The following is a 27825-nucleotide window of genomic DNA, read 5'->3' as shown; positions in this document are numbered from 1 at the left end:
TTGAAAACACTATGCCAAGGGAAAGAAGCCAGACACAAAAAGGCACATATTATACAAAGTGTCCAGCCTAGGCAAATCCATAGAAACAGAAAGTACATCAGTGGTTACCAGGGGCTGTGGTTAGATGGGAATGGAAAGTGACTACAGATAGGTATGAGGTTTCTTTTTGGGGTGATGAAAATGTTCTGGAATTAGGTAGTGGTGATGGTTGTATAACCTTGTGAATATACTAAAAACCACTGAATTGTACACTGAAAAAGGTGAATTTTATGTAATTTGTATCTCAACTTAAAAATAATAGACTAGAGGGGGATTAGAAATTATAGCCTGCCCAGAAATATTTTCCAATGAATTTATATATTTTAGTTTAGAGTAGACCCATTCTTCCTCACATTAGCAATCATCTCTTAAATTGCTGTCCACAACAATCATTTTCTACATATCTTGACATCCAAAAAACAATGTGCTTGGGCCATTTTCTTGCCCATCCCCCACTAGTCACCCCAAAAAGTCACTCACTTAAGCTCCATGAGATCCTGACTGATGAGGTTTTGGCATCACCTCAGTTGAGTCACCAAATGAAAGGGCCGTAAAATCTTTAGACTACAAAAGGTTCTTCATTATCAGTATATTATAGAACATGCAACAATGAATACATTTCCCCATTCTATTAAGAAAATGGACTGACTCATTTTGAAGTTTTAAGTTTTTTTGATGAGAGGACATTTGCTAAACCTAGTAGTTTAATGACTTGATTACTACATTAAAAGATTATGAAGACAACTAGATTTGAAAACCTAAAGTATAAGGTGCCACTTATTTTGCCAAGTTCAACATATACCACACCTTGCTGTATCAGCCACCAGCATCTATACCATAGTGGTTGTGAACATAGGAATCCATTCCTCAAATATTAAAAATAGTATATATTCTTTCCTACTTAGTTAACCATGGTAATAAATAAAATAGTATACCTTCTGGTTGTTTGCACTAGTAACATGCCTCTTATTACCCTCCCTTACTTTTCATTTCCTTCTAGCCTCACCCCATTCCTCTGTTCATCCTCCTCATAGCAAAACTCCAGAAAAAGTTGGTGTTCATTAGTTCAATTTCTGAAAATCCAGTCCTCTCTTGGGCTTCATCCTTATTACTTCGTTGAAATAGTTCTTACCAAAGTCACTATGGCCTACATACTGCCAAAGACATCTGTAGTGGAGCTTACTAGCTACTCACAATAAGCTGATTTCTCTTTTACCTGTACGCATGGCTTATTTTTTGCAACCACCATGAAGTTGGGAATGGCTATGTGATTGAATTCAAGCCAATGGAATATGAGATGTGTACATTCCCATTCCTGGCCCATAAAAATCTAGCACTCATGATCCTCCATGCTCTTTTTCCCTTTCAGTTAGCTATAGTAGAGATTATTCCGTAATCTTGGAGCCACCTATTGAAGTTGCTAGAGCCTTCATTCACCTGTTTTTCTAAATAGCTACATGGGAGGAGGGCCAGACCACTGGCCTTTTCACTGCCACTCTAATACTTTTTAGAGGAAGCAGGGAAAAAAACTATTTTATCTAAGCCATTAGACATTTTGGGATCTATTTATTATAGCAGTTAGCCTACTCTAATTCACTTGCTATTTTATTTGAACTTTCAGCAGCATTTGACACAACTGTCTATCCTTTTCTTCTGATAAACTCTTGAAACTTGGCTTCCCATGACACCAACACTTATCATATTTTGTCTCATTGTTTTATTTGTATGCTCCTCTCCTGTACTATAATCCTAAGTTTTGGAAGTATCTGAGGTCTCATTCGTCAGCCTCATCTCTTGTATACATACTCTTCTTAAGTGATCTCATCTAATCCAAAGGCTGTAAAGATCTATTTGCACCACTCACAGCACAGACTTCTCAGAACTCCAGAATCACACATTTAATTGCCTGACATTTCTTCTTGGATATCCAATTGGCATGTGAAACTTAACATGGCTAAAACAGAACTGTTGATTTCCCCTCCACAATCCACTTCTCCTCTTTCCCTATGTGAGTACCATAGCCTTCCATCCAAGGTGCCCCAAAATCCTATGAGTCAACCTCGAGTCTTCCCTCCCTCACATTCAAAATCCAATCCCTAAGCAACTTTATAGGTTCTACCTCAAAAACATATCTCATTAACTGACCACTAACCACCATCTCCGCTGCTACAACCCTTATCCAAGCTACCATCACCTGTCACCTGACAGCTCTTCCTAATTCAGATCACATCAATATTCAGATCCCTACAATCCCGAGTAAAATTCAAAATACAAGACCACCCTCAATTTAGCTCTTCCTACCTCTTAATATCTACCTATTAATATCATCTGCATTATCACTAGAGCCATAATGGCCTTCTTATTGCCCTTTAAGATACCAAACTCCTTCCAAAAACAGGGCCTCCAAATTTTCACTTGGAACACTTTACCCCTGGATTTACTCAAGGCCGTCTTCTCTTCAAATCTTAGGTATACCTCTTTTCATTACCATCCTGGGTAGAACAGCCCCATCTCCGGTCACTATTCTCCTGTACTAGTTCTACCCCAATTAGCCATGTGGTCTTGAACAAATAGCTAACCCTTTGTGCCTGAGTTAACCCTTCTGTAAATCGTACTACTCTCATAGGATTACCATTAGGATTAAATAGGTTGTATTCTGCTCAGGACAAATCAGAACTGAAATTGACATGCTTGCTGCCTCTCTCCCTCAAAATACAAATTTCCTAAAGGTAGGTTGCATCTGCTGTACTGCCAGCCAGCATCTAGGCAAGTTTCCGGCACATATTCAGTGCCGGTATTCATTAATGGATATACAAGTTCTTCTCACATCTTTCACATATATGTGTTACTTTATTATTTGTGCCTGCCTTGAAACACCACTCTAAGTCATTCCAATTCACCTTCCAATGAAATGTCTCACATCTGCTTTCTATTCCAAAAAGCTCGTCACTGTGTCAGGCAGTTTTTTTGTTTGTTTTTAACTTCTCCAAGCTTTAGTTCGCCTCTTAAAAAACTCTTTTAAAGAGGATTATCAGAATAAAAGGTATAATGTATATAAAATGACAGGTCATCAAAAAATATTCCCTTTTTCATAGACACAGTATTCAACATCTATTAACTTCTGTTCCAAGTCCCCACTCTGCCTTATTACTTAATGCTGTGCTTCCTCAATATAATTCCTGATTAAGGGATCCTTAATTTTAGGCCTGCTAGTGGTAGAGACTGAGTTTACAATTTTCTAAAATAAAGCCAGGATAAAAATGCATTCCATTCAAAGTTTACATTCCTGGTGTTTAAAACCCCTTTTCTAAAATTTAATGACTCATTCTGAAGTTGATTTTATAGCCGTTTATTTTTGAGACAGGATTTCACTGTTTTCCGGACTGGAGTGCAAGTGGTGTGAACATGGCTCACTGCAGCCTTGACCTCCTGGGCTCAAGCGATCCTCCCACATCAGCCCCTTAGTAGCTGAGACTACAGGCATGTGCTAACATGCTTGGTTAATTTATTTTTTGTGGAGACCAGGTCTTGCCATGTTTCCCAGGCTGGTCTTGAATTCCTGTGCTCAAGTGATCTTCCTGCTTCAGCCTCCCAATGTGCTAAGATTACAGGTGTGAGCCGCCACACCCAGCCTGTGTCACCCTTTAAAGCAGATCGACACTTTGATAATTCATCATTCAAACTGTCTCATACTATAGTATCCTAAGCCTCCATATCTTTGGCTGTAAACAAGTAGACTTAGCTTGCTTAAATCAGATGCTATTTCTCCCTCAGATGTAATAGTCCTAGACTATAACAGCTTACCAGTTCTGCTTCCATTCTTGTGATTTTACCACCTATTTTCAGTACAGCATATTTTATCACTCTGATGCTTTCTTCTTTAATGGCTTCCTAAGGCAATTAGAAAAAAAATCCAAATAAACTCCTTACCCTGGCTTACGAGCTTGAGAGAATTCTGTCTTCTACCTCACCTCTTACCACTTTGCCACTCCTTGACTCACTCCATCCAACCTCTTCCAGTTACCCTCCAAGCTATTCCAGTTTTACAGACTGCATTAGCTAGTCCTTTTGGTGGTGTGTCCCTGCATTAAATGTCAACTCTAGAACGGGTGACTGGGGAACACCTGCCTCAAGTTGCCACTGAGAGGCTTTGTATTATCTTAATGTTCTACATCACATTTACAACTGCTTCTCCATTATCAAGTAACTACTCTCTGGGAGACCAATGGCCGATTCATTCATGTATCCTTAACATCAATAATAGGTCCTAGTGCACTGAGGTGCTTAATAAACATTGTTCAGGCTGGGCACGGTGGCTCATGCCTGTAATCCCAACACTTTGAGAGGCCGAGGTGGGTGGATCACCTGAGGTTGGGAGTTTGAGACCAGGCTGACCAACATGGAGAAACCCCGTCTCCACTAAAAATACAAAATTAGCCAGGCGTGGTGGTGCATGCCTATAATCCCAGCTACTCAGGAGGCTGAGGCAGGAGAATCACTTGAATCCAGGAGGTGGAGGGTGCAGTGAGCCGAGACCACGCCATTGCACTCCAGCCTGGGCAACAAAGAGCGAAACTCCGTCTCAAAAAAATAAATAAAGAGTAAACACTGTTCAATGGTTGGTCTTCACTAAAACAATGAACTATATAAAACAGAAATATCTGAAGAAAAAAATACATACGCCAAGTCATTCATAGGAACCATGTACGGCCTGCATGAGAGCTCATTATTTTGGATCATCTGTATTTTCCATACTGTGCACAGCATGTATTTGTTTTTAATTGTGGTAAAATACACATATTTCATGTATTATTTTCAAAATAAAAAGGGCATAAGTCAAGGGAGCCAAACACAATGTACGAAGTAAGAAACACTCCTAGCTAGACTGATCTTTTCAAGTCTTACATCAAAATCCCATAAAGCATTTCTCTAGCACTCCTGTCCCTCCTTTAAAGATTTTTTCCCCTTCTTGTGTTCCTATCCTTCACATTTTATTTCTCCAATTATTCAAGTGAGGAACTTGAGATTCTTTGATACTACCCTTTTTCTCACCAAGACCTGGGCATATTACCTTCAAATATTCCAAATGCATCAACTTTAGATTTCTAGCACTGCCACTCTAGTCTAAGCTATAATAGCTCTTGACTGAAATATTGCAAAATCCCTTTACCTGGTTTACTCCAATACATCACTATCGAACTCCTTCAATTTGTTTACTCTGTAGCAAGAGACATTTCAAAATAGAAATCCTGTCACTAATTACCTTCCCCCTGCACCTACCTACCTGCCAAAAATCACCAACTTCCCCATTGCAGTTGGTAGGGATAAAGACCAACCTCTGTTAGGCCAACTAGACTCTTTACTGTCTGACTCCTAGCTATTCTAAATAGGCACCTACTCAATTTCCCCATAGGGCTTCTTCAGGGGCCTTTTTAACTTAAGAGTGGGAATCTTATTTAATCATTTCTTTTTTCTTTTTTTTCCTTTTTTGAGATGGAGTGTCACTCTTGTTGCCCAGGCTGGAGTGCAACGGCGCAATCTCGGCTCACTGCAACCTCCGCCTTCCAGGTTCAAGCAATTCTTCTGCCTCAGCCTCCCAAGTAGCTGGGATTACAGGCATGCGCCACCATGCCTGGTTAATTTTTTGTATTCTTAGTAGAGACAGGGTTTCACGATGTTGGTCAGGATGGTCTTAAACTCCTGACCTCAGGTGATCTGCCCACCTTGGCCTCCCGGAGTGCTGGGATTACAGGAGTGAGCCACCGCACCTGGCCTAATCATTTCTTAGTAGTACCTAGAACAGTGCTTGGTATTTTGAAGTTCAATGGCTAATGAATGAACTGAGCCAGTGGAAGTTAGAATAACATGAACAAGTCTTGTGGCAGGGAAAATGGACAATAAAGGAGGAGAGAGACAAAGCATTGAATGGAAAAGATGAGACTTCAAACATTTCTAGGCTGATTAAATCAGAAAAAGAGATGTTCATCATCACAGAGCCAGGTATTCACAGGTTAAGTTGCATAGGGAAAAAAAAATACATTGTTTTGGACTTACCAATTTTGAATTATCAAAAGGGAACTAGCCAAAAGGATATTTAAAAAGACATGTTTAGAATGCAGGGTAGGTAGACAGCAGAAATGCAATTAAGTCAATAACAGCTAACACTGGCCAGGGGCGGTGGCTCACGCCTATAATCCCAGCACTTTGGGAGGCCGAGGTGGGTGGATCACCTGAGGTCAGGAGTTCAAGACCAGCCTGGCGAACATGGTGAAACCCTGTCTCTACTAAAAATACAAAAATTAGCAGGGCGTGGTGGCAGGCACCTGTAATCTCAGCCACTTGGGAGGCTGTGGCAGGAGAATTGCTGGAATCTGGGAGGCAGAGGTTGCAGTGAGCCGAGATTGCGCTATTGCACTCCAGCCTAGGGCAACAACAGCAAGACTCCATCTCAAAAAAACAAAACACAAAAAAACAGCTAACACCAGTGACATTTTAAGTGCTTTACATGTTAACTCCATGAGTTCTCACAATCACCCATCCCATTTCACAAATGAGACAGGCACAGAAAAACGCTTACCATTGAATGGTGGAGCTGCCATCCAAGCCCAGGCTGTCTCCAAAGTTCTGCTCTTGATCATCATATGGTATATGGAATTTACTGAGTAGATAATATATGGAAGCCAATGTAGTGCCTGGCCTAAATAAAACAACTCTGAGAAATTTTGTGGGGAAAATAGACAAGGGACAGAAGAAACTAGTAGGGTATGGTGACAATAGAAAAACAGGAGCAGTGAGGCCGGGCATGGTGGCTTACACCTATAATCCCAGCACTTTGGGAGGCCCAGGCGGGTGGATAATGTGAGGTTCGGAGTTCGAGATCAGCCTGGTCAACATGGTGAAACCCCATCTCCACTAAAAATACCAAATTAGCTGGGTGTAGTAGCAGGCGCCTGTAATCCCAGCCACTGGGGAGGTTGGGGCAGGAGAATCACTTGAACCCGGGAGGCGGAGGTTGTGCTGAGCTGAAAGCAAGTCACTGCACTCCAGCCTGGTCAATAAGAGTGAGACTCTGTCTCAACGACAGCAACAAAAAACAGGAGCAGTTACAGGAATATTAGTGTCACAAAAGTGAATGCATTTCAAGGAGGCAACCAGCTTTATCAAACTTTTAGAGGTCAGCTGGGTGCGGTGGCTCATGCCCCATAATCCCAGCACTTTGGGAGGCCGAGGGGCGTGGATCACGAGGTCAGGAGATCGAGACCATCCTGGCTAACACGGTGAAACCCTGTCTCTACTTAAAACACAAAAACTTAGCCTGGTGTGGTGGCAGATGCCTGTAGTCCCAGCTACCTGGGAGGCTGAGGCAGGAGAATTGCTTGAACCTGGGAGGTGGAGGTTGCAGTGAGTAGAGATCGTGCCACTGCACTCCAGCCTGGGTTGACAGAGCAACACTCCGTCTCAAAAAAAACCAAAAAAAAACAAAACTTTAGAGGTCAAAGACAAAGATCAGTTAATTTGGTAATTAACAGAAGGCTAGTAATGTTTCTGTTAATGCGTATTTCTGAATCTGCACTTACAGTATTTTGCCCAACATTTGATAATGCTAAAAGACTTCTGAAAAATTTCATATATTCTAGACTTCTTATATTTCTGAAGCATGTGAAACATAATGAGTACATGTACTACATAAACAGATTAGACTTCAGTCCTTATCAAAAACTGCCAGAGACTTCTTTAGGAATAATGTGCAAATTATTTTCTATGTGAATGTACTTAAATCACAAATTTCTTTCATGACTTAAATTGTTTATCCAGTAATTTTACATGAGAGCACTGGCATCAAACTGATCAAAATAGTCTTCTAACTAGGAAGTCTTATAAACATAAAACTAAAAAAAAAAAAAATTCAAGGGTCTCTATTGATCTGTAGCTAAAATATAAATTATGATGAGCAACTCAACTTCTTGAGTGGCTGTTTTCAAATATGTTGTTCCATAGAAATTCCTAGGACCAAGTACTAATTTGCTCTTTCAAATTTGAACCTATTTTCAGCAGTGTGGGATATACATTTTATCCCCTTTAAAAAATGTTTTTCCATAGCCAGAGTTAGATAAATTATTACATTATAATTAGAAGTCAGTTTACAAAAGGTTTAAGTCTTCCTTCCCCCTAAGATGAAGCAATGGTTATTCTGGTTTCTTCCCAGTACAAGTTTGCGAATACTGATTTAGAAATCTTAAAGTGTTATTAATAGTAGATAAAATTCAACAATATCATCCCCTTTAGGAAGGAAAAGGTTCAAGTTCTGAAATTACACACGCCTTAGGACCTCATTTTTCATTGAAAGCATGACTATATATGGCTAATGATTACATCAATATTTTTGTAGAGCTTGATAAATTCAATCTGCTCATCCCTTCCTTTCTCCTTTCTTGTAAGATGCAAGGCAGAAATACTTTAGAAAATCCAAGGTTGTAATCTGCTTTAGATCATTCTCATCATTCTTACTACTTATTATTCTAACATTCAACATGTATACCAACTGTCTAACTGGATTGGGATAGATCTCTTAGAATAGTCAAGTGTTACTTAAATGTTTTACCTTTTTTATATATCAAATTTCACATATAAGAAATTGTTCTAAAACCCAACTGCTTATTATTTCCACTTAGTTTGTATGAAATGCAACTGGGAGAAAACATTTGGGAACAATAAAAACTATAGATTAAATTAGGGACATAGATAAATGCTGCAGACATCAGTAGTTTATTGTTTGTTTAGTCCAAACACATTCAATATGGAAACTCAAAGAATACTTTCCACCTGAAACAATTAAACTAGATTCTACTAGCATATAATGCTTAACACATTACAGCAATAAAGATGGTAATCCATTGTTTTCTATACCTACTAAAGCCAAGATGGTAAAGCCAATTTGGTTGCAATAGTGTCATAAGAATAGAATATTACCATCAAAAAATAAAACAAAATCAGCAAATAACAGTAATGGTAGATGAATATTTTTACTCTGTTTCACTGAAAAGAGGACAAAATGTTGAAAGTCCACAGTACTGCAGGTGAACAATCACCATGTAAACTTCTCCATATGATGTTTTAATGTTTTATTCATGGTACGTAAAGACTGAAGCTGAATGGCTCTTTGCTCTACTTTTCTATTATTACACTTAACATTTGTCATTACTTTTGGTGCCAGAACAGTTTTCATGGATGGCAGGGCAATATCCTGAATTGGAAATTATATATATGTACATATATATACATGTATATATATGTGTGTGTGTGTGTATATATATATATAAACAGAAATAGAAGAAAATATGCTTGGGGAAAAAAAAAACAATGACAATAAAACAACTGCTTCTTTAAAAGTAGTATTAATAAAGGCTTCAAAACTCCAAAGTAATTTTCTGGTAAGAACTTCAAGTACTATACATCAGAAAGTATAAAACTGTTTCAAACAGAAAAAAAAAAAAAAAAAAATCCTTAAACCCCCCAAAAATGGAAACTATGAAAATCTGTGTCCCCAAAATATATGCAATAGTGCAAGACTTTCCCTCAAACATGGAAGACCTCTTTCAAAGGGAGAAAAAGGGACAGATTTTACTCATATTGCCCAGTACATGAAAAACAAAATACAGGTATCATTTGCTAGTTTACTAAATAGCAAACAGTTGCCTAATTCAGAACCAATTTGCTACTATGTCAAGTGCATATCCTGTCTGTTTTACAAAGATAGAATGGAGAAGTCTTCCATGCTAACGAGCAGCTTTAAGTGGTCACACTTATTTACCCCACTCCTGCCTGAAACATCAGAAACTGGTATGTACTGATTGCTCCAAGCACAAAATTGGATAAGCTTTGCCATACTTGTGGTTTACTGGAACTTGCTATAAAGACAGACAATAATCCAGCAGCTACAAACTCTGCTCACAGAATTGTTTAAAGATTCATGTAAAAATAAAAGATGTCGTCCCAGACTTAAATTCAGGAGCCACTCGGGTGCTGACATCAGTTCAAGAATTGTGCAAAATGAATGACAGTTCCCTGCCCCCCAAATAGAAAATGCAAACACTTAAAGAGCTGCTGTTCTTTTCTCCGAAAATTGCAGTATCCTCACTTCAGGCTTACTTGCCATTTATGGAATCTGACTGCTTTTAAAATGTCACTAAAAATGTACGTCAAGTTGACTGACTTTTCCAAGCCCTGAAGTGATACGTTTCAAGGTCCACATTCGAGCTAAGAGAAAAGTCAACTAGAGACTTACTCAAATAACTGACTTCCTCCTTCCCTCTCCCCACAAACACACAAGACTCCCTCCCTCCCACAGATAACACAAAGTTGTTAACTGAAGAACAAGATAAATAATATGCTAGTCCATTTTACTGATTTTAAAGATACTGCAATTTTTATACATTTCAATGATTTTCCAACATTTTGCAGCTGTTTGGCTTTGCAGCACAGCAATTCATACACTATACTGTACAAAATTACCAGCAAGACTGGAATGATGTATTAATAGAAGGCACCATCATGCTTATTACATTACCAGAGAACAAAAATACAGTAAAGACAATTTTCACTGTACACAGCTTAAAGAAAGGAAAAAAGGGGAGGAGGAGTGTGTTGAGCAGCCAGCCATCCCTGTACTGAAGAGGGGCAGGTAGAAAAATCTTAGATATGGAGCTACTAAATCTGGTCTAATAGTCAAGACCATCGCATTTGAAGTTCTAATTTTTGTTATTTAGTTCATAACTAAAATGACTTCCTTCTGGAATATACTTGTAGTCTTGTTAAGGTTTATGTGTACACACGCTGGTCACAGCAAGCAGATAAAATGCCCTCATCATTTCACAAACTATTCTCTACCGGAAAAGATGAAAGATTTTTTTCCCTGTTGCCTCCTGTTGCAGATGTCAATGTTAATGAGTTCAGAGTACCCATTAGTACATTTTGATGAGTGCATAACAAGTTTCTGTTGGTTTGTATTTTTGGGGGGAGCCAAGAAAAAAGGCAAGATTCTCCAATTGCACAAATTGCACTATTTGTGTTCCCAACATTAACAGGCAGAAACAGTAACACTTAAACAAAATGTGCAGCAGAAGATTTTTTTTTGACTCAAAGGACCTGAATTCAGTGGGCATGTCCTTTTAAGTTCACTTTGTCGTAGATAGTTTAAGATATGGTCATTTCTCAGTCCTTAATTCTCCAAGTCTAGATTTATAAATTAACAATGTGAATCCTGTTGTGAAATTGGGGAAATAATGTCCACCTCAATTTAACTGATAACCAAAAGATGCTTTTCACATCAAAGAAATGATCAAAAAGGCTGTGTCACATTCCAAAGCCAAAAAAAAATTAACAAGAATGCAAACACGATGAATAATGTACCACTGCCAAGACTTTGCCAACAGTGGAGCTTCAGCGACGCTGTCCTGTGAAGCGGCCTTCCATTTGCCCGGTTCCTCTTCCAGAGCCAAGTTTCTGTGCCATGCCACCCCTTGGAGGAGGTCCTCTTCCATCACGATCACGCATCATTCCACCACCCACAATTCCACGTGGACCACCAGGACCTCGATCATTGCGCCTAATATCCCTGCGATCATCACCACCACCTCTGGTTTCTCGCTCTCTTGCAGCTCTTGTTTTTTTCTCTTCAACATTTAAACGTACTTCCCCTCGAAACATAATTGGCTTTATAAAAGAGGAGAAAAATATTTACATGGGCAGGTTAGACAGCAGTAGAAATGTATTACTCTGAACAGGTAAGTTAGATAAGCATAAGGAACAAAACACTTTTATAAGCCCCCCGCCCCCAGAGACAGGGTCTCAGCTGTCACCCAGGCTGGTGACAGCCAGTGGCACAAGCATGGCTCACTGCAGCCTTGACATCCCGGGCTCAAGTGATCCTCCCACCTCAGCCTCCTGAGTAGCTGGGATTATAGGTGTCCACCACCATGGCCGACTATTTTTCTTTTTTTGTAAAGACAATGTCTCACTGTTGCCCAGGCTGGTCTTGAACTCTCCTGAGCTCAAGCAATCCTCCTGCCTTAACCTCCCAAAGTGCTGGGATTACAAGTGTGAGTCACTATACCCAGCCAAAATTCTTAACATGCAATCTTTCCCACCTTCTTCAGCAAAGCAAGTAACAAAATTTAAAATGATCCACAAACTGCTAACAAATCTTTATTCTTTGCATAAATACCATTTAATAACTATCTTTAGCTTTATTATTAAAAGATTTTCTATGGTTTTTAAATACCCCAAATTAATATATACAACGAAATAATAAAGTCTTGAATTATGCCCTTTAAATCACTTACTTTTGCAATTAAGATTCTCTGAACTGGTTCAGAGTCATCAAAAACCACAAAACCAAAATTTGGAAGCTTTCCCCCAACACCCTTGGTATTGATGCGAAGTTCCACAACGTTTCCAAAACCTGTGAAAATATACATTACATCAAGGGTTAAATATTTTTAACAGAATACCCTAATGGCTCAAACTGTTCAGGATGAATAATCTTAATCTCCCTGATCCATTTTAAAATAAAACTTGCAAGCTTCTACACACAGTGATAGCCACCCTACATTTACTGAAGCAGGCAATCACCTAAGATACCAAGTAGCCTGCCTGCCTGTTGTGTTACCTTTCTGCATCTGTTAGTCCTTTCATAAGTAAACTATATAACTCTGGAAAGACAATGTGTTTTCTCCTAATATATTGACCCGTTTGCCAAATGAATTCTTTATCTCTGAATTTATGACTGATTTATCCAGCTGTTTCTTCTAAACACTGTCGAGCCAGGCGAAATCAACACTAAGCAGTCACTGAGAAACATCTGAGATAGTCTACTCCCTTCTGCACAATTAAGGTGAGTCTGGCAGCTGGACACAGTATAAACAGAGAAACATTTTTTAAAAATAGTCATTTAAAAAGCTCCATATGCCTCTTAATTTAAAATAATTTAAAAACTTCTACAGCAAAATAAATCACTTACTCATGAAGAATTCTTTTAGTTCATTTTCATCAATATCATGTGGCAAGTTACCAACAAAAAGTTGATGACTATCTGGATAGCGAATTATTCTACGGTTGTCAGAGTCATTCTGTTCCATATCTCCTCTGCCTGAGAACAGAAATAGAGCAGATATTAAAGTTTACAATATAATAAAAACTACTTGAATGTAAAAATCACTTAATATTGATATTCCTGTTTTAGTTTAATAAGAGTTGGTGAGCTTCTTGAAAAAGAGGCAAAACTACTTATTACTAGTAGGTTAGAAAACAGCATGACACTAAAATGTAAAGTGAGGACAATGACTAGGTTGCTAAAATAGCTTCTTCTAGATCTACTGGATTATACAAAAATCAAATACCAGTACAGGTATTCCTCCTTAACCAAACTGTTGCCATCACCCAGGAACCAAGCAGATTTCAGACAGTGAGGTACAGCTCTACTAAATATTTGCTTAGTCTTTTGAAATTCAAAATTCTTTGGCTGTATGACATTACAGCAAATCAGTAAATTTTAACAGCAATTATCACATTTATGTAGTCTATACATATTAGTGTATATGTATATATATATACACATAAAATCTTATGATTGTCCCAATAACACGAGGAACACAGTGAGGAAAATAGGCAATACAAGAATAATTTGTGTAGTATTTGACATAAAAGCAGCTCAGAATTTAAGGGTCTCACTCCAGATCCTAAGTTTAATCAGTGACAAATTTAGGACTTCTAGTTCAGTAACGTATCACTTTAAAAAAAAATTAACATTGTAAATGTGATATAAACTATCTCCATCTCTCCCATCTCCTCCCCAAAGCAATCTAAACATTCTTACTGAGTTCAAATAAAGGTATTACATGTATAGCTAACAATGTAAACAAGTCAAAAATCATGGCAACTTAATACCTAAGAATCAAAATGTGCTTATTGTTTATCTGTGAAGAGATAAGAGTGCTGAGACAGTAGGTTATTGGCAACTTGGTTTTGAACTCTTAAAACCAGTGACTAGGCCAGGCGCAGTGGCTCACGCCTGTAATCCCAGCACTTTGGGAGGCCGAGGCGGGTGGATAACCTGAGGTCGGGAGTTCGAGACCAGCCTGACCAACAACATGGAGAAACCCCGTCTCTACTAAAAATACAAAATTAGCTGGGCCTGGTGGCACATGCCTATATTCCCAGCTACTAGGGAGGCTGAGAAAGGAGAATCGCTTGAACCTGGGAGGCAGACGTTGCAGTGAGCCGAGATGGTGCCATTGCACTCCAGCCTGGGCAACAAAGAGTGAAACTCCGTCTCAAAAAAAAAAAAAAAGACTTGTTAACGTCTTTTACACCTTCAAAATATGTCACCATGGCATGTCAACCAATCCTCCCTAAAAATTGGTTATTCGGCCCCAGACACTATTTTAGTGGATTGCTCACATCACATCTTTAAGCAATTTGAGACTATATGGGTCTGTGTATAGAACACATCATAGTTTCTTGGTTTTTTTAAATTCAGTGTTTTCCAACCTTACAAATGTTAAATGCTAAAGGCTATAAAAGAGCTGACTCACCTGGTCTTGGTCCTCTAGGAGGAAAACCAGGTCGTTCTCTAGGTCGTTGTTCACGCACACGAGGTGGCTGAGACTGAACTTCTGGTTTAGCTTCAACTCTTGGCTAAAATATAAAGAAAAAAAAACATTATAAAAAACACTCCACAGGAGAAAAACCAACCAAAGCAACTAACAACAAGTCACTAGCAGACAAAACAGCAGTTTTAAGTTTAGAATGTTTTTAACATAGTGTCCTATGTATGAGAAAAATAAATTTTTATCAAGATATTCTGTACCAATCTAGGACTGTAGGTAGCTTTTGTTTTCCCACTTAATGCTGTGTAACTCACAATAAGCTGCTTTTTACAGTCACATTTTTTCAAAGTTATATCAACACTGAAATAGCATAAAAGGTATTGCTACCAAAAAAAAAAAAAAAAAATCACAAAAATGCAAGATGAACCACTCCATGTAAATACATAAACAAAATTAAAAGCTATCTTCATCTCAGACAAGAATACATAACACATAATTTCTAAAAATCTAGTTTGCTATCCTTTAAATATAACAGTGCTCAGTAGTACTGCCTAAATCTCTGCCCATAATCTTAAAATCAATACTTTTATAGTTCAAAGTATAAAAATTAGCTTGCTCTAACACCTAAAACTGCTACCTTTAAGTTTAAAATGCATATTAAAAAAATGACAAACTTATAGAAACTTGTATGTAGCATCTCAAATAGTTAAAAGTCCTTTAGCTTCCTACTGTTCTTCCTTATGAGAAAAATATGCATTTGAAGTATTGGCCCTAACGATTTTCCTTAACTAGGGGGGGGTGGGAGTAATAGGACAATTTAAGGTGCCTCCCAAAAGCTTCTGCCAACTGCTGAATTAAACATATAATTATTTTTAAAACAAAATTACATCGGCATCTGCTATTACCTTTTCCTCAAGACAACAGCATTTTCAGTATTCCCAACCTCTTCAGACCTTCTACTACCCAAATATTTATGGTCCAAGGAGAGACAAATATATGAACCTACAAAGGATGCTGAAAACACCCAAGAGAGTATGGAGAACATGTTCTCAACTCAGAAAGCTAGTAATTTCAGTCCCATCTTTAAAGATGGTCATCTTCCTGTAATCCCAGCACAAGGCCAAGCCGGGCGGATCACCTGAGGTCAGGAGTTTGAGACCAGCCTGCCCAATATGGCGAAACCCAGTCTCTACTAAAAATACAAAAAATTAGCTGGGCGTGGTGGCAGGCACCTGTATTCCCAGCTACTTGGGAGGCTGAGGCAGGAGAATCGCTTGAACCCGGGAAGCGGAGGTTGCAGTTAGCCAAGATCACGCCACTGCACTCCAGCCTGGCCAACAAGAGTGAAACTCCTTCTCAAAGAAAATAAACAAATAAATACATAAATAAGTGGTCATCTCTGAGGATCTCAGTCTATGCAGTGACACAAACTCTTTAATCATTTATATAACAGATATTGCAATTTACAAGGACAAATTTTGACACAAAATGCTTCTTTCAAAAATGACAATTTAATGTAAATGATTTCAGCCACTGTAACCAAAAGTAATATTAACTCCTATGCTAACAGTTTAACCAGGTTTGCCTGCCTCTTCCTAAATTGTTTTCCTCTATGTCAATGTCCTATTTCCCTCAAGATGAAGTTGCTTACCATATTCTAGAATTCTACTAGTTACAAAATGAATATTTTTAACTATCTCCAGGTTTTATTGTTGTTATTTATATATATTTACTCCTATAAGGTCTGTATCTTTTATTTTTTTAGAGAGACACAGTCTTACTCTATTGCCCAGGCTGGAGTGCAGAGGCACAATCATAGCTCACTGTAACCTCAAATTCCTGGGCTCAAGTGATCCTCCTGCCTCAGCCTCCCAAGTAGCTGAGACTACAGGCACACCAGTGCCCAAGGCCCATATCTTAACTTACTTTTACATCACCCAAAGAACCAAGCACAGTGCTATTAGACATAGATGTTCAGTAACTATTGGTTCATTTAAATTAAATTACATTTTTAGTTCTCTGACCCAAAACATGCAAGATAATGTTCTATGTCTGACAAGGATATGTAAGTGACAGCCCTGAGACCACTGCTATCTGTATTTGGGGTTTAATTCTATACAGTAATTTGATGCAAAATGTGATGCTGGAAAAGGCAGTTATTTAGAAACTTCAACTAAGGGGGTCTAAAAGCATACTTCAGTATGAATGTAAACAGAATTAGAAAATAAATGTACTGTGTCAAAGTTTAATAAAGAGTGTATTACTGGCAATTAATAAAAATAATAAATGTACCTTTATTACAAAATTTAAGAAAAACCTTAGACTCATCCAATCCAAATGTTATCAAAGAACTTGAGGCCCTGGTCTTGACTGATTTAAATTCTTTTCAGAACGGATTATCAAAACACGAGTAACTACAAGTAGCAAAATAAAGTTCTTCCTTATTCTTTAAGGACGAAAATTAAAAGCAGATAAAGTTAAATATTGATAATTTCCAACATCTTACAAATAATTCATGCCATTGATTTAGGAATCTGACTGTAATTAGATATTTGATGATGCCAATTTAAGAAAAATACAAGAACAAAAAGCTAACACTGTCTCCTTCAGTAACTGATTGACACATGTTAACTAAGCCAGCTGCATCCTTATAATTCTTCAGGTCTCCAGTTTCATGATTAAAACTAGTTGTTCTGAACAGATAAAATGGCCAATATGCCACACAGTAGAGGGCCTTAAAATTAATTCCATGCAACCAGAAAGTATGATCAAATGACAAACCCACAAATGAAGGTCAAACAGAATATCAAGTAAGTACAGAACCATCAAATCAAGTCAATAAAAGCAGGTATAACCACAAATAATAAGCCCTTCAATTAAACATAAGTTCTTTAGGTGAGCTAGTAAATTTCCAGACAAAATCTTTTATTCAAGAAATTAACTTACCTACTTCTAAGTTAATGCCTACCAATACCCTGGAATTAATTTCCTTTTATCAATAATCTATGTTCAAAGTACAAGGAAACGAATACTACACACAAGCAACAAACTAAAATTGAAGGAGTATTAAATCAAGTAGAAATATCATGAATCCATTTCAAGTATAGCCTAAAGAGATGAGAAGTTCTTTTAAAGTTTAAATTCTAAACATTTAAAATTTTTGTTTTATTAAAGGGGTGGCATAGGAAATACAACTTCATTTCCTACACCTTGAAGACTAACTTCAAAAACACACACTTAAGGAAAATTACTTAAGATAAATATGAAGGTATTTTTCTGGGCAAGAGGCTAAGATTTAATCAGGCATGTCTTAGAGTCCTCTTTGATGTAAATACAGATAAGATACACAACTCTCCACACCAAGGTGCTGGAGAACTGCATAAAGTCTACAGGAGGCTGGGCGCAGTGGCTCACACCTGTAATCCCCGCCCTTTGGCAGGCCAACGCTGGTGGATCACTTGACGTCAGGAGTTTGAGACCAGCCTGGCCTACACAGCGAAACCCCGTCTCTACTAAAAATACAAAAATTAGCCAGACGTGGTGGCGGGCACCTATAATCCCAGCTATTCGGGAGGCTGAAGCAGGAGAATCACTTGAGCTGGGCAGGTGGAGGTTGCAGTGAGCTGAGAGCGCCACTGCCACTGCCAGTGCACTCCAGCCTAGACGACAGAGCGAGACCCTGTCTCAAAAAAATAAACATTTACATGAGCCACATATGGACTCGTGTCCAACTGCATGACTTCAAAGCCCACCCATACTATGTACATAAATGTCTGTGAGTTACTCTAGACCTCAATTTTTCTGTCTCTAAAATAGAAATAATAGTACCCACAGGTGGTTGTGAGAATTCACTGAGAATGAATAAAAAGTGCTTCACACAATGCTTGGCACATATCAAAGGCATAAGCACAAGCTATTTTAACTTTTAACTGTTTAAATTCTCTGAAAGAAAATAATCCAAAGGTTCCAAATCCAAATCTGACAGGAAATGAAGATTCCAAAAGAAGGGCCAAAAGTCATTTATTGGGTCTTCGGATGGGTTGAAAAGCACGAACAATACTGCACAAACTAATTTCCTCTGTTAAGATGGAACTCTGGGTGACCATCTTACATAAGGGTAACCATGTATTTCCTGAATATCCAAATGGAAAAAAAAAAAAAAAAAAGGTATCATGGGCGTATTCTACTTTTATGTAGCTGATTACCTGTCCCCACACCAGAACCACCAAAAATTACTTTTAAAACCTCAAAATTTCACTGTTTAGAATGTATAAAAGATATATTTATACACTAACATTTTAAACATAAATTTTCTAGTGGAATGAAGTTTAATGCAAAATGTAGGGAAAAAACTGGACACCCTTTATATGCTGATAAACTTAATTATAATTTAGTTCATTCTAAACTAAATCTAACAAACTTCTTAGGTAGGCAGTGTCTTATTTTCACATTTTTGAAAGCTCTGAAATGGGTAAGATGACAAACAGACAAAAAGCAGAATACTAGAATGATCAGTTAAGGTGAACACTACAGTCATAAGTTGGTACAGGCTTCAATTAAGTGGCATGAACCACTTACACAGCGAGAGCTTAGGCAGCGTATGTTAAAAAGTTTCCTGGTTTTTTTTGTTTGTTTAAAAAAAAAAAAACGATTCTTTATTACGCCACACTACTTTGTGCCTCTCCAAATTTCTTACCTAAAATATTTTTGCTAAATAGAATTTGAAGCTTTTGAAAAAGGAACATTCTTTTTGTTATTTTAAGAAGCCTTTTAAATGACAATATTATATATTGGTAAAAACCAACTTAATCTGTATTTCACACACCCAAACCCCAAATACCACCTATGTAGATGATGAATGGAGATCTGACATTTAAAGTGGGTGCACTGACATACAATACAAGTTTTTTGTATATTTAATCCATAATTTCTGATTGACTCATTTTTAAAAGTACTTAAAAAATAAGCATTTGGCAATGTAACAAGGATACAATCCAATGTGTTCACAGATTGGTTACCTGTGAGACTGGTGCTTTAACATGGGGTGGAATTCCAGAGGAAGAAACAGTACCACTAGGAGGCAGGTTTTTACTGGTCACTGAAGCCCAGGAGAAAGCCTGCAGGAAATGCAACAAACCTAGACTACTAATCATGGAAAACCACCAACATTCCTATAGGGAAACTTCCAAATATATATTTTCTTTTCATTTCTAAACTATTGCTCTATATTGGAAGACTCCTAAAAGAAAGGCACACAGACACATGCCAGTCTATGTGCCAGCTTTCAAAATCTCATTATGCAAGCTTATTTGTAACTGTTTTGTCTGACTACTAAATAAAACCACAAGCAAGTTCCTACGTACTCTAAGTAGATGAGCAAGTGGCAAACAAAACCACTAACAAACATGCTAGAAAAGCCCGAACCTAACAGAAACAATTTATTTCCCCTTTGGGGGTAAGATAGGGTGTGTGATGGTGTTAAGGGGAGAGGGAAGGATAGGAAAGAAGAGAGTATTAGCTGGAAACTCTGACATTCACAAATTGAACAAAGAATCTCCTCCTATCACTACCCAAATATACTTTAACCTTTGGCTTTGAAGAAAGATAAAAGAAGTTTCAGGTAGGCTTACATGATACACTAAGGATGTCACTCATCTTTCCAAGATAGTTTAATTGGTGTAGAAAGGAAACTGATCCCATTTAAACCACAAACAACAGGTATCTCTTCTTTTAATTACAGACCAACTTGTTTAAGTTGGGAAACTGCATGATTCCTGGTGCATCTGTGCTCAGAGAATTTAATACAGAATGAAAGAACAACTGACAGCTCTATACATGGATCCAAATAATTTCATTTAAGTTACTAAACAATGCATACACACAAGGATTCATCTTAAGTTATAAATTTCAGTCTTAGAGGGGTATTTTGCGGGGCAGGGAAACAATAACATTTTCTCAGATAACAAAAAAAAACCCCACAGCTTCTTTCATATACATAAAGTAATTTACTAAACAATTTAACATAATAGAGAAAGGTCATACTTCATTAACAGCACCAAATTTGAACATGTGATGTTGTAAGTCTAAAGAGTTCTTTGATCTAACCTTTGGTGGTTCTTGTGGCAGAGAAACAGGTTCTGCCGGAGGAGGAGTAGTAGATTTCTCCTCTAATTCTTCTAAGTTCTTCTCCTCCACTTGTGGTTTCAGCTCTTCAGTCTTTGTTTCAGATTCTGGCTCAGGTTCAGGTTCATGAGAGGATTCTTCCAAAGGCTCCTCTATGCCATTACTACAATAAAATATTTAGTTCACTTTTTAGTGGGAGTTCAAGACAAAATTCAATTTCTCTCTAATCCAATAGGTGTAACTAGTTATATGCCAATAACCTGTTCTAGATCTACAAAGTATTCAAAGCAAAATTCCAAAAAGAACTATAAAACAGAAGGAATAATACTCTCAAGTAGCAGTTCTTTAACCCCACCATTTTAAAACTGAATTACTAAGAATGTTTAATGCTAACTATAAACCTATCTTTTATAAAAATAAAATGCTTACTCTGTGTTGTCTTAAACACTCCACATTATCAGTAAGGAACCACTATTTTGGTGCAAGGCATGTTCAATTTTTGGATTAAATAAAACAATTCTTTCCAAATTTGCATATATACAATAGGTACTCAAATACTGACCTAATAGGTGACTTTACCGAGATTTTACTTCCAACAATAATTCTAGGAACAAAAACCACCTTGCTGACATAGTTCAGACCAAATTTAACCTTGCAAATACTATTCTTACGTCACAGGGTGAGCTTCATAGTAACCACTGTTAGCATTTTCTTGTACAGGTTCAGGAGATGGTTGTCTTTCTTCTTGCTCCTCTTCTACTTCATCTTCTGATTCTGACAATACATAAAACAGCACATCTTTTTTAAAGAGGCTTCACAATTTCTAATGAACATATTTTTAACATGTTTAAGGAAGTGGTATGATAGTAAAAAAGAAAATTTGACAATTTTCTTTCTTTCTTTTTTTGAGATGGAGTCTTGCTCTGTTGCCCAGGCTGGAGTGCAGTGGTGTGATCTTGGCTCACTGCAACCTCCACCTTCCGGGTTCAAACGATTCTCTGGCCTTAGCCTCTTGAGTAGCTGGGGTTACAAGTATGCACTATCACGCCCAGCTAAATTTTTTTTTTTTTTTTTTTTAAGTAGAGATGGGGTTTTCACTGTGTTGGCCAGGCTGGTCCCAAACTCCTGGTCTCAAGTGATCCACCCACCTTGGCCTTCCAAAACACTGGGATTCTGGGTGTGAGCCACCTTGCTCGACCCCCCAAAAATTTTTTTTTGTTTTTTTAACAAAGGCATTCAACTGCAATATCCTCTGTTCTCTCAAAAACTGGAGAGCAAGGATGAAGTTTAATATTTGTTGTACTCTATTAGAAAAAATATATATATATTTTCGTAAAAGGAAAAAAATTATATTAAAGCCACAATTTAGCTTCCTTCGTCACATCTATTTAATAGAGCAATAATGATAAAGAAACTAACCACTGTACATTAATGGAAGATCAATTAAATAATTATGGCATAGCCACAACGTAGACAGCCAACAAAGACATACTACATTAAAAAAAAAGGAAGCTTAAGTCAGTGTAATTCCACATTTATAAAAATACATGCTGCTAAGAATAGAATCCAAAAACCTTCTCCAATAGGTACCAAACTTGGTTATCTACAGAGGATGAGACTGAGGGAAACCTTTTTTTCTTGACATCCTAATTTTGTATAATCTCAAACAATGGACATCTTTTTTTTTTTTTTTTTTTTTTTGAGACGGAGTCTCGCTCTGTCGCCCAGGCTGGAGTGCAGTGGCCGGATCTCAGCTCACTGCAAGCTCCGCCTCCCGGGTTTACGCCATTCTCCTGCCTCAGCCTCCCGAGTAGCTGGGACTACAGGCGCCCGCCACCTCGCCCGGCTAAGTTTTTGTATTTTTAGGAGAGACGGGGTTTCACTGTGTTAGCCAGGATGGTCTCGATCTCCTGACCTCGTGATCCGCCCGTCTCGGCCTCCCAAAGTGCTGGGATTACAGGCTTGAGCCACCGCGCCCGGCCTGGACATCTTTTTATAACAACGACAACAACAAAACCACAAAAAAAGATGTTTGACTCAGTTACAATAAAGAAGCAAATTTCCATAAATGTCATACTTATAGAAAATAGTCCATAAAGAGTACCAACAGAACCCTTCTATCTTCGTATCTTCAAAGTAACCTCACCTTCATCAAGTTCAGGCTCAGAATCACCAAACACTTCATCTTCATAACGAAACATATCATTGTGAACATAAAATTTATTTGGAACAGATCCCTATAGGAAACAACATTTATTCCATAAATACCCAGAAATCTGGTATTATATAAAAGAGCAAATTACATGGCATACAATTTCTCATTTTAATACTAGAAATCTGGACTCAATATAATTTTCCAATGCTGAACATGCTATGATGTTTATATAAAATAAAAAGGTCACTCAAAAAAATACAACAGTAAAACTCGCCATTACTTTTGCACCAACCTAGAACTCAAGAAACAGCTATTTAATAGAAAAGAAATCAACAGAACTTTTCTATTGTGTTTTCAAATGTAACCTTTCAAATATACCAATATAGTTTTTGTATTAATGTAATCTTAATCATCCATTTACAAGCTTATATCAGTATTTGACTTATAATTCCAAATAGTCAAAGCATATGTACACACACACACACACTCACTCACTCACTCAAACAACAGGTCAAACACAAGTTCTTCAAAAATAGCAGTATGCAAATCTAAATGTATTAGAAACCCTTGGACACTTCAAACCAACTAGCAACAGCTAAATTCAACCATATAAATGAAAACTAAATGAAATGAGAAACTTACTTCAGGAGCCAGAACAAAGGTTTGCATAAACTTCCTTTCTGGTTGTCCACTGTTAGACAGCAAACCCATGACCTGGACAACTACTCCATCACTCAAGGTTGCATGAGCATCCACATGACGAATTTTAGTATGACATTCACTGAAGTTCAGAGACAACACTTTGTGGTGTATATCCTTTATTAGGGAGGGAGGGAAAAATATAAACTCTTGTAATACTGCATTACCTACACAATACTATTACCTGCCCTCATTGATTTCCTTACAACTCCACAGTATTAACTACTTAATCTTCCTGACTGAACTGAATCCACTGACCATGCTATGCATCACTGCCAGACTGATGCTCCTAAAGAAGAAATCACAATAGCTCTCTGATATTGTGCAGTAATCTGGGCTTTATACAGCTGTCTCCCACTTTTCTGTAATAAGTATTTAGTCATTCTCATATGTTGTCTGCTCCCTGAACTTACACATAATTTTACTGTGTGTTTGCTGATGCTATATTTTGTCTACTTGTAATTCCTTATTTGGTAAGGCCAAATCTTATAGTCTCACATCCTCTACACAAAGTCTTCCTTCCCTGTTAGGTCATAGGAAACATATGTTTCTGCGCATTCCTATAGCATAGGGTTTAGCTCAGATTTGTATAAACTTAATACACTGTCTTAACTATCTGCTATATAAAATACATCAATGAGATAAAACATACTGTTTTCTCCTTTGTAGCCATCGCAGTATAACACCACGTTCCACACAAAAATGATGTTTAAGAACTCAAAGCATGTCTCACAATTATTGTCAAACTGAACAACTACTGACAATTTATGTTGACAATTACTGTCAAACATAAACTTCAGTTACCAATAACAATCATATTGAAAAAAAAAATCCATGGACATAAGAAGGCTATTTTTTAAAATCTCTGTCTTAACACAACATTTCTAAACTATATATGAAATTGATACTTACATTTTGGCCATAAACAGCTTCCTGGGGCTTTCCACTAGCATCTACTCCACCATGAACATAGGAAGAATTCCTGCCATAAAACCTGCAAAACCATAATTAATGATTAACACTGAATTGTCAAGAGAAGCCTAAGAGGCAGTAGAATTCTGGTGTCATAGACTAGGTTCCGGATCCGGCTCTGTCACTAGTTGTGTAATCTTGGACAGGTAAATTACTTAAGGTCTTTAAGTTCAGTTTCCTTGGTTATAAAACAGGAACAGGAACTACTACACAGGGTCGTTGTAAGGATTAAATGAGTAATGCACATAGAATGCTCTTAGTTTATCTGGCACAGTACGTAGACAATCATTAGATATTCATATCTAATTCTTATCACATATATTTTTTGTTAAGTGGAAAAATCGGATATTTTTTACTATTTAGTACATTATAAATACAGATGCTATAGTAACCGACCCTGTTTTTCTCTTCAGATACAAAGATTCAGCTATCTAGATTTGTTTGGGAATCACAGTTTAATACTATATTCAGATCTCCAAATGATTACTAATTCTAAAGGCTTAAACTGTTTAGATTTAAAATAACTGAAACAATTCAGAGATAAAGTCTAAAATCCAAAATTACTTCAGCATCTAATTTTTTAATATTTTTGTACTGTTCCTAAGTATGTATAAATTAGTCTTTTATTGGCATTATCCAAAGCAATTAGAATTAGAATCTTTCTAAATTAAGCTCAAAGACGTGAAGTTAATTTTTTCACAAAGAAAACGCAACTCCTATAGTAATAAAACATGTAAGAGCTTCCTTTATGCTAAGCAATGTTTTCAGTGTATTATGTGTACTGATTGACTTAATTTTCTTAACAATCTCATGAAGTACTATTATCTAAATAAACAAGCTGCGGTTCAGAAGAGGTTAAATTAACTCCCCTAAGGTAATATACCTATCAAGTGGGGCACCCAAGATAAGAACCTAGTCTAACTTGAGAGTCCATGCTTTTAGCCATTACTCTTACTATTAAATTTATACTATTTTCTCTCATGTACTACTGGCATCTTTCCTATAGAACAGTTTGGCTGTGTGTGTATCTGTGTGTATACACATGAAAAGTCTCAGAATGATCATATCTCTTTGATGCATTAATTCTTCCAGGAAAGTATCTAAGAAAATAACTAACTAGCAACATGCACAAATAATGCATGTTTCAGAATATGTATTAGTGTTGCTTATCACAAGTAGAAAATTATAACAACTTGAATTTTCATTAAGAAAGAAATTGGTCAAATAAGCTAGGTCTAAAACAAGTCTGTTACTGTTTAAACATGATGGTGTAGGGCCTTATTGTTTTAATTTTTTTTTTTTTTTTTTTTTGGTCACTAAAGAAAACAAAAAACCCTGTATCATGAAAAGACCAAATTTCAGATATCAAAGGGCCCTATTAATTCTATATCTTCCCCCAAACTCCCTCACATACACTGTCATCAAAAACATCTTTATTTTTACAATTAGAGAAAGACATACAGTTATTCATTTTACATTTATTTGCGGGGAAGATACATGTTAGTTACACTTTATATATACTACATTATAATAAAGTGGTTGGGGACACTACTCAGAACTGGGCCTGAATATTGGCTATGGTTAGCTTGTTTACTTATTGAGTGATCCTAGATGAATTACTAACCTCAACTGTCTAATAGATAAAGAGCTAATAAAAGTAACTTCACTTTAAGACTGTCATAAGGAGGCTGGGCGCGGTGGCTCATGCCTGTAATCCCAGCACGTTGGGAAGCTGAGACGGGCGGATCACGAGGTCAGGAGATCGAGACCATCCCGGTTAACACAGTGAAACCCCGTCTCTACTAAAAATATAAAAAAATTAGCCGGGCGTGGTGGCGGGTGCCTGTAGTCCCAGCTACTCGGGAGGCTGAGGCAGGAGAATGGCGTGAACCCAGGAGGTGGAGCTTACAGTGAGCTGAGATCAAGCCACTGCACTCCAGCCTGGATGACAGAGCGAGACTCCGTCTCAAAAAAAAAAAAAAGACTGTCATAAGGAATACATGAGATAATATACATATGTAAAGTAATTAGAGTCTAGCAAACAGTAAATATAAAAATGCCTTCTTGAATAAAACAGATTACATGTATGTTCAAAAGAGCAAGACAAATTGCTACTGAAATGCTCATTAAGATGACCTACAGATAAAGGAATTTAAGTCTTTTAAACAGCCTTTCTCACGGGAAGTGGTAATATATTTATCCTTAACCCATTTGGCTAGTGTGTTCTGCAATACTTACAAAGTGTAACTCTTGTAAGAGTTTCACCTATCTTCTACTTGCTAAGATACATCAAGAACAAAAATTAAATACTACCCACAATATAAATCAATTTCACTTTGATCTCTGGAAAAAACAAGCCTACAGATGTCTGCCTCTTGTTAAAACAGTAAATAAGGTTATTGCTGCTGTTTTACAAAGGAATACTATTTTACAGATTAGAAGAAATACAAATTTTCACAGTATAATAATTTAACTGATCCATTCCCCAACACTGTTTGGGATAACTTTTAAAAAAAAGATTTAAGCTGCTGATTTCAAATTGCATATTGGAACCCATTAGTTGGTCAAACGGTCAAACCCAAGATATGGTTTTTTTTTTTTTTTTTTTTGAGATGAAGCCTCACTCTGTCACCCAGGCTGGAGTGCAGTGGCACAATCTCCGCTCTCTGCAGCCTCCACCTCCCAGGTTCAAGCAATTCTCCCGACTCAGCCTCCTGAGTAGCTAGAACTACAGGTGCTTGCCACCACGCCCAGCTAACTTTCATATTTTCAGTAGAGACGGAGCTTCACCATGTTGGCCAGGCTGGTCTCAAACTCCTGACCTCAAGTGATCCACCTGCCTCGGCCTCCCAAAGTGTTGGGATTGCATGTGTGAGGCGCTCCGTCCAGTCTCGTGTAAACTTTATATAGTTCTCCACCACCCACCCCCAAAGGCTTTTTTTTTTGTTTTTTTGGTTTTTTTAATGAAATAAAGCTGGTGGCTCATGCCTGTAATCCCAGTGCTTTGGGAAGGCAAGCTGCAAGCTGGGAGGATCGCTTGAGGCCAAGAGTTTGATGCCACAGAGGGCTATAATCACATCACTGCACTCCAGCCTAAGTGACAGAGCAAGACCATGACTCTAAAAGTAAAATACTAGAGTACATGTAAGTGTGTGCATATATATATATGAATGTGTTATGTACTAGAATATGACATAAAGTGTTTTTGTTACTGTGAGTTGCAGTCAAAAA

At 37.4% G+C, this 27825-nt stretch overlaps 1 protein-coding gene across 5 annotated transcripts in view; it reads right to left on the bottom strand.

The window, feature by feature from the left end:
• Nucleotides 1-8782: 8782 nt before the first annotated feature.
• Nucleotides 8783-27825, bottom strand: part of G3BP2 (G3BP stress granule assembly factor 2) — an 86546-nt gene continuing 67503 nt past the window's right edge. For 4 of the 5 annotated variants that reach the window (XM_025386223.1, XM_025386221.1, XM_025386222.1 and 1 more), the window contains 10 exons: nt 24535-24616; nt 23566-23739; nt 22915-23005; nt 21440-21542; nt 20751-20931; nt 19664-19762; nt 14631-14733; nt 13058-13186; nt 12381-12499; nt 8783-11751 (listed from right to left, as the gene is read on the bottom strand). In XM_025386223.1, coding sequence (XP_025242008.1) covers nt 11479-11751; nt 12381-12499; nt 13058-13186; nt 14631-14733; nt 19664-19762; nt 20751-20931; nt 21440-21542; nt 22915-23005; nt 23566-23739; nt 24535-24616 — 1354 coding nt within the window. In that variant the 3' untranslated portion in view covers nt 8783-11478. The remainder of the gene's footprint in view (nt 11752-12380; nt 12500-13057; nt 13187-14630; nt 14734-19663; nt 19763-20750; nt 20932-21439; nt 21543-22914; nt 23006-23565; nt 23740-24534; nt 24617-27825) is intronic. The other variant, XM_025386225.1, reaches the window with a different exon arrangement.

Source organism: Theropithecus gelada, chromosome 5 (assembly GCF_003255815.1).
Source record: "Theropithecus gelada isolate Dixy chromosome 5, Tgel_1.0, whole genome shotgun sequence".
NCBI lineage: Eukaryota > Metazoa > Chordata > Mammalia > Primates > Cercopithecidae > Theropithecus > Theropithecus gelada.
This window is presented reverse-complemented; position numbering and strand designations above follow the sequence as displayed.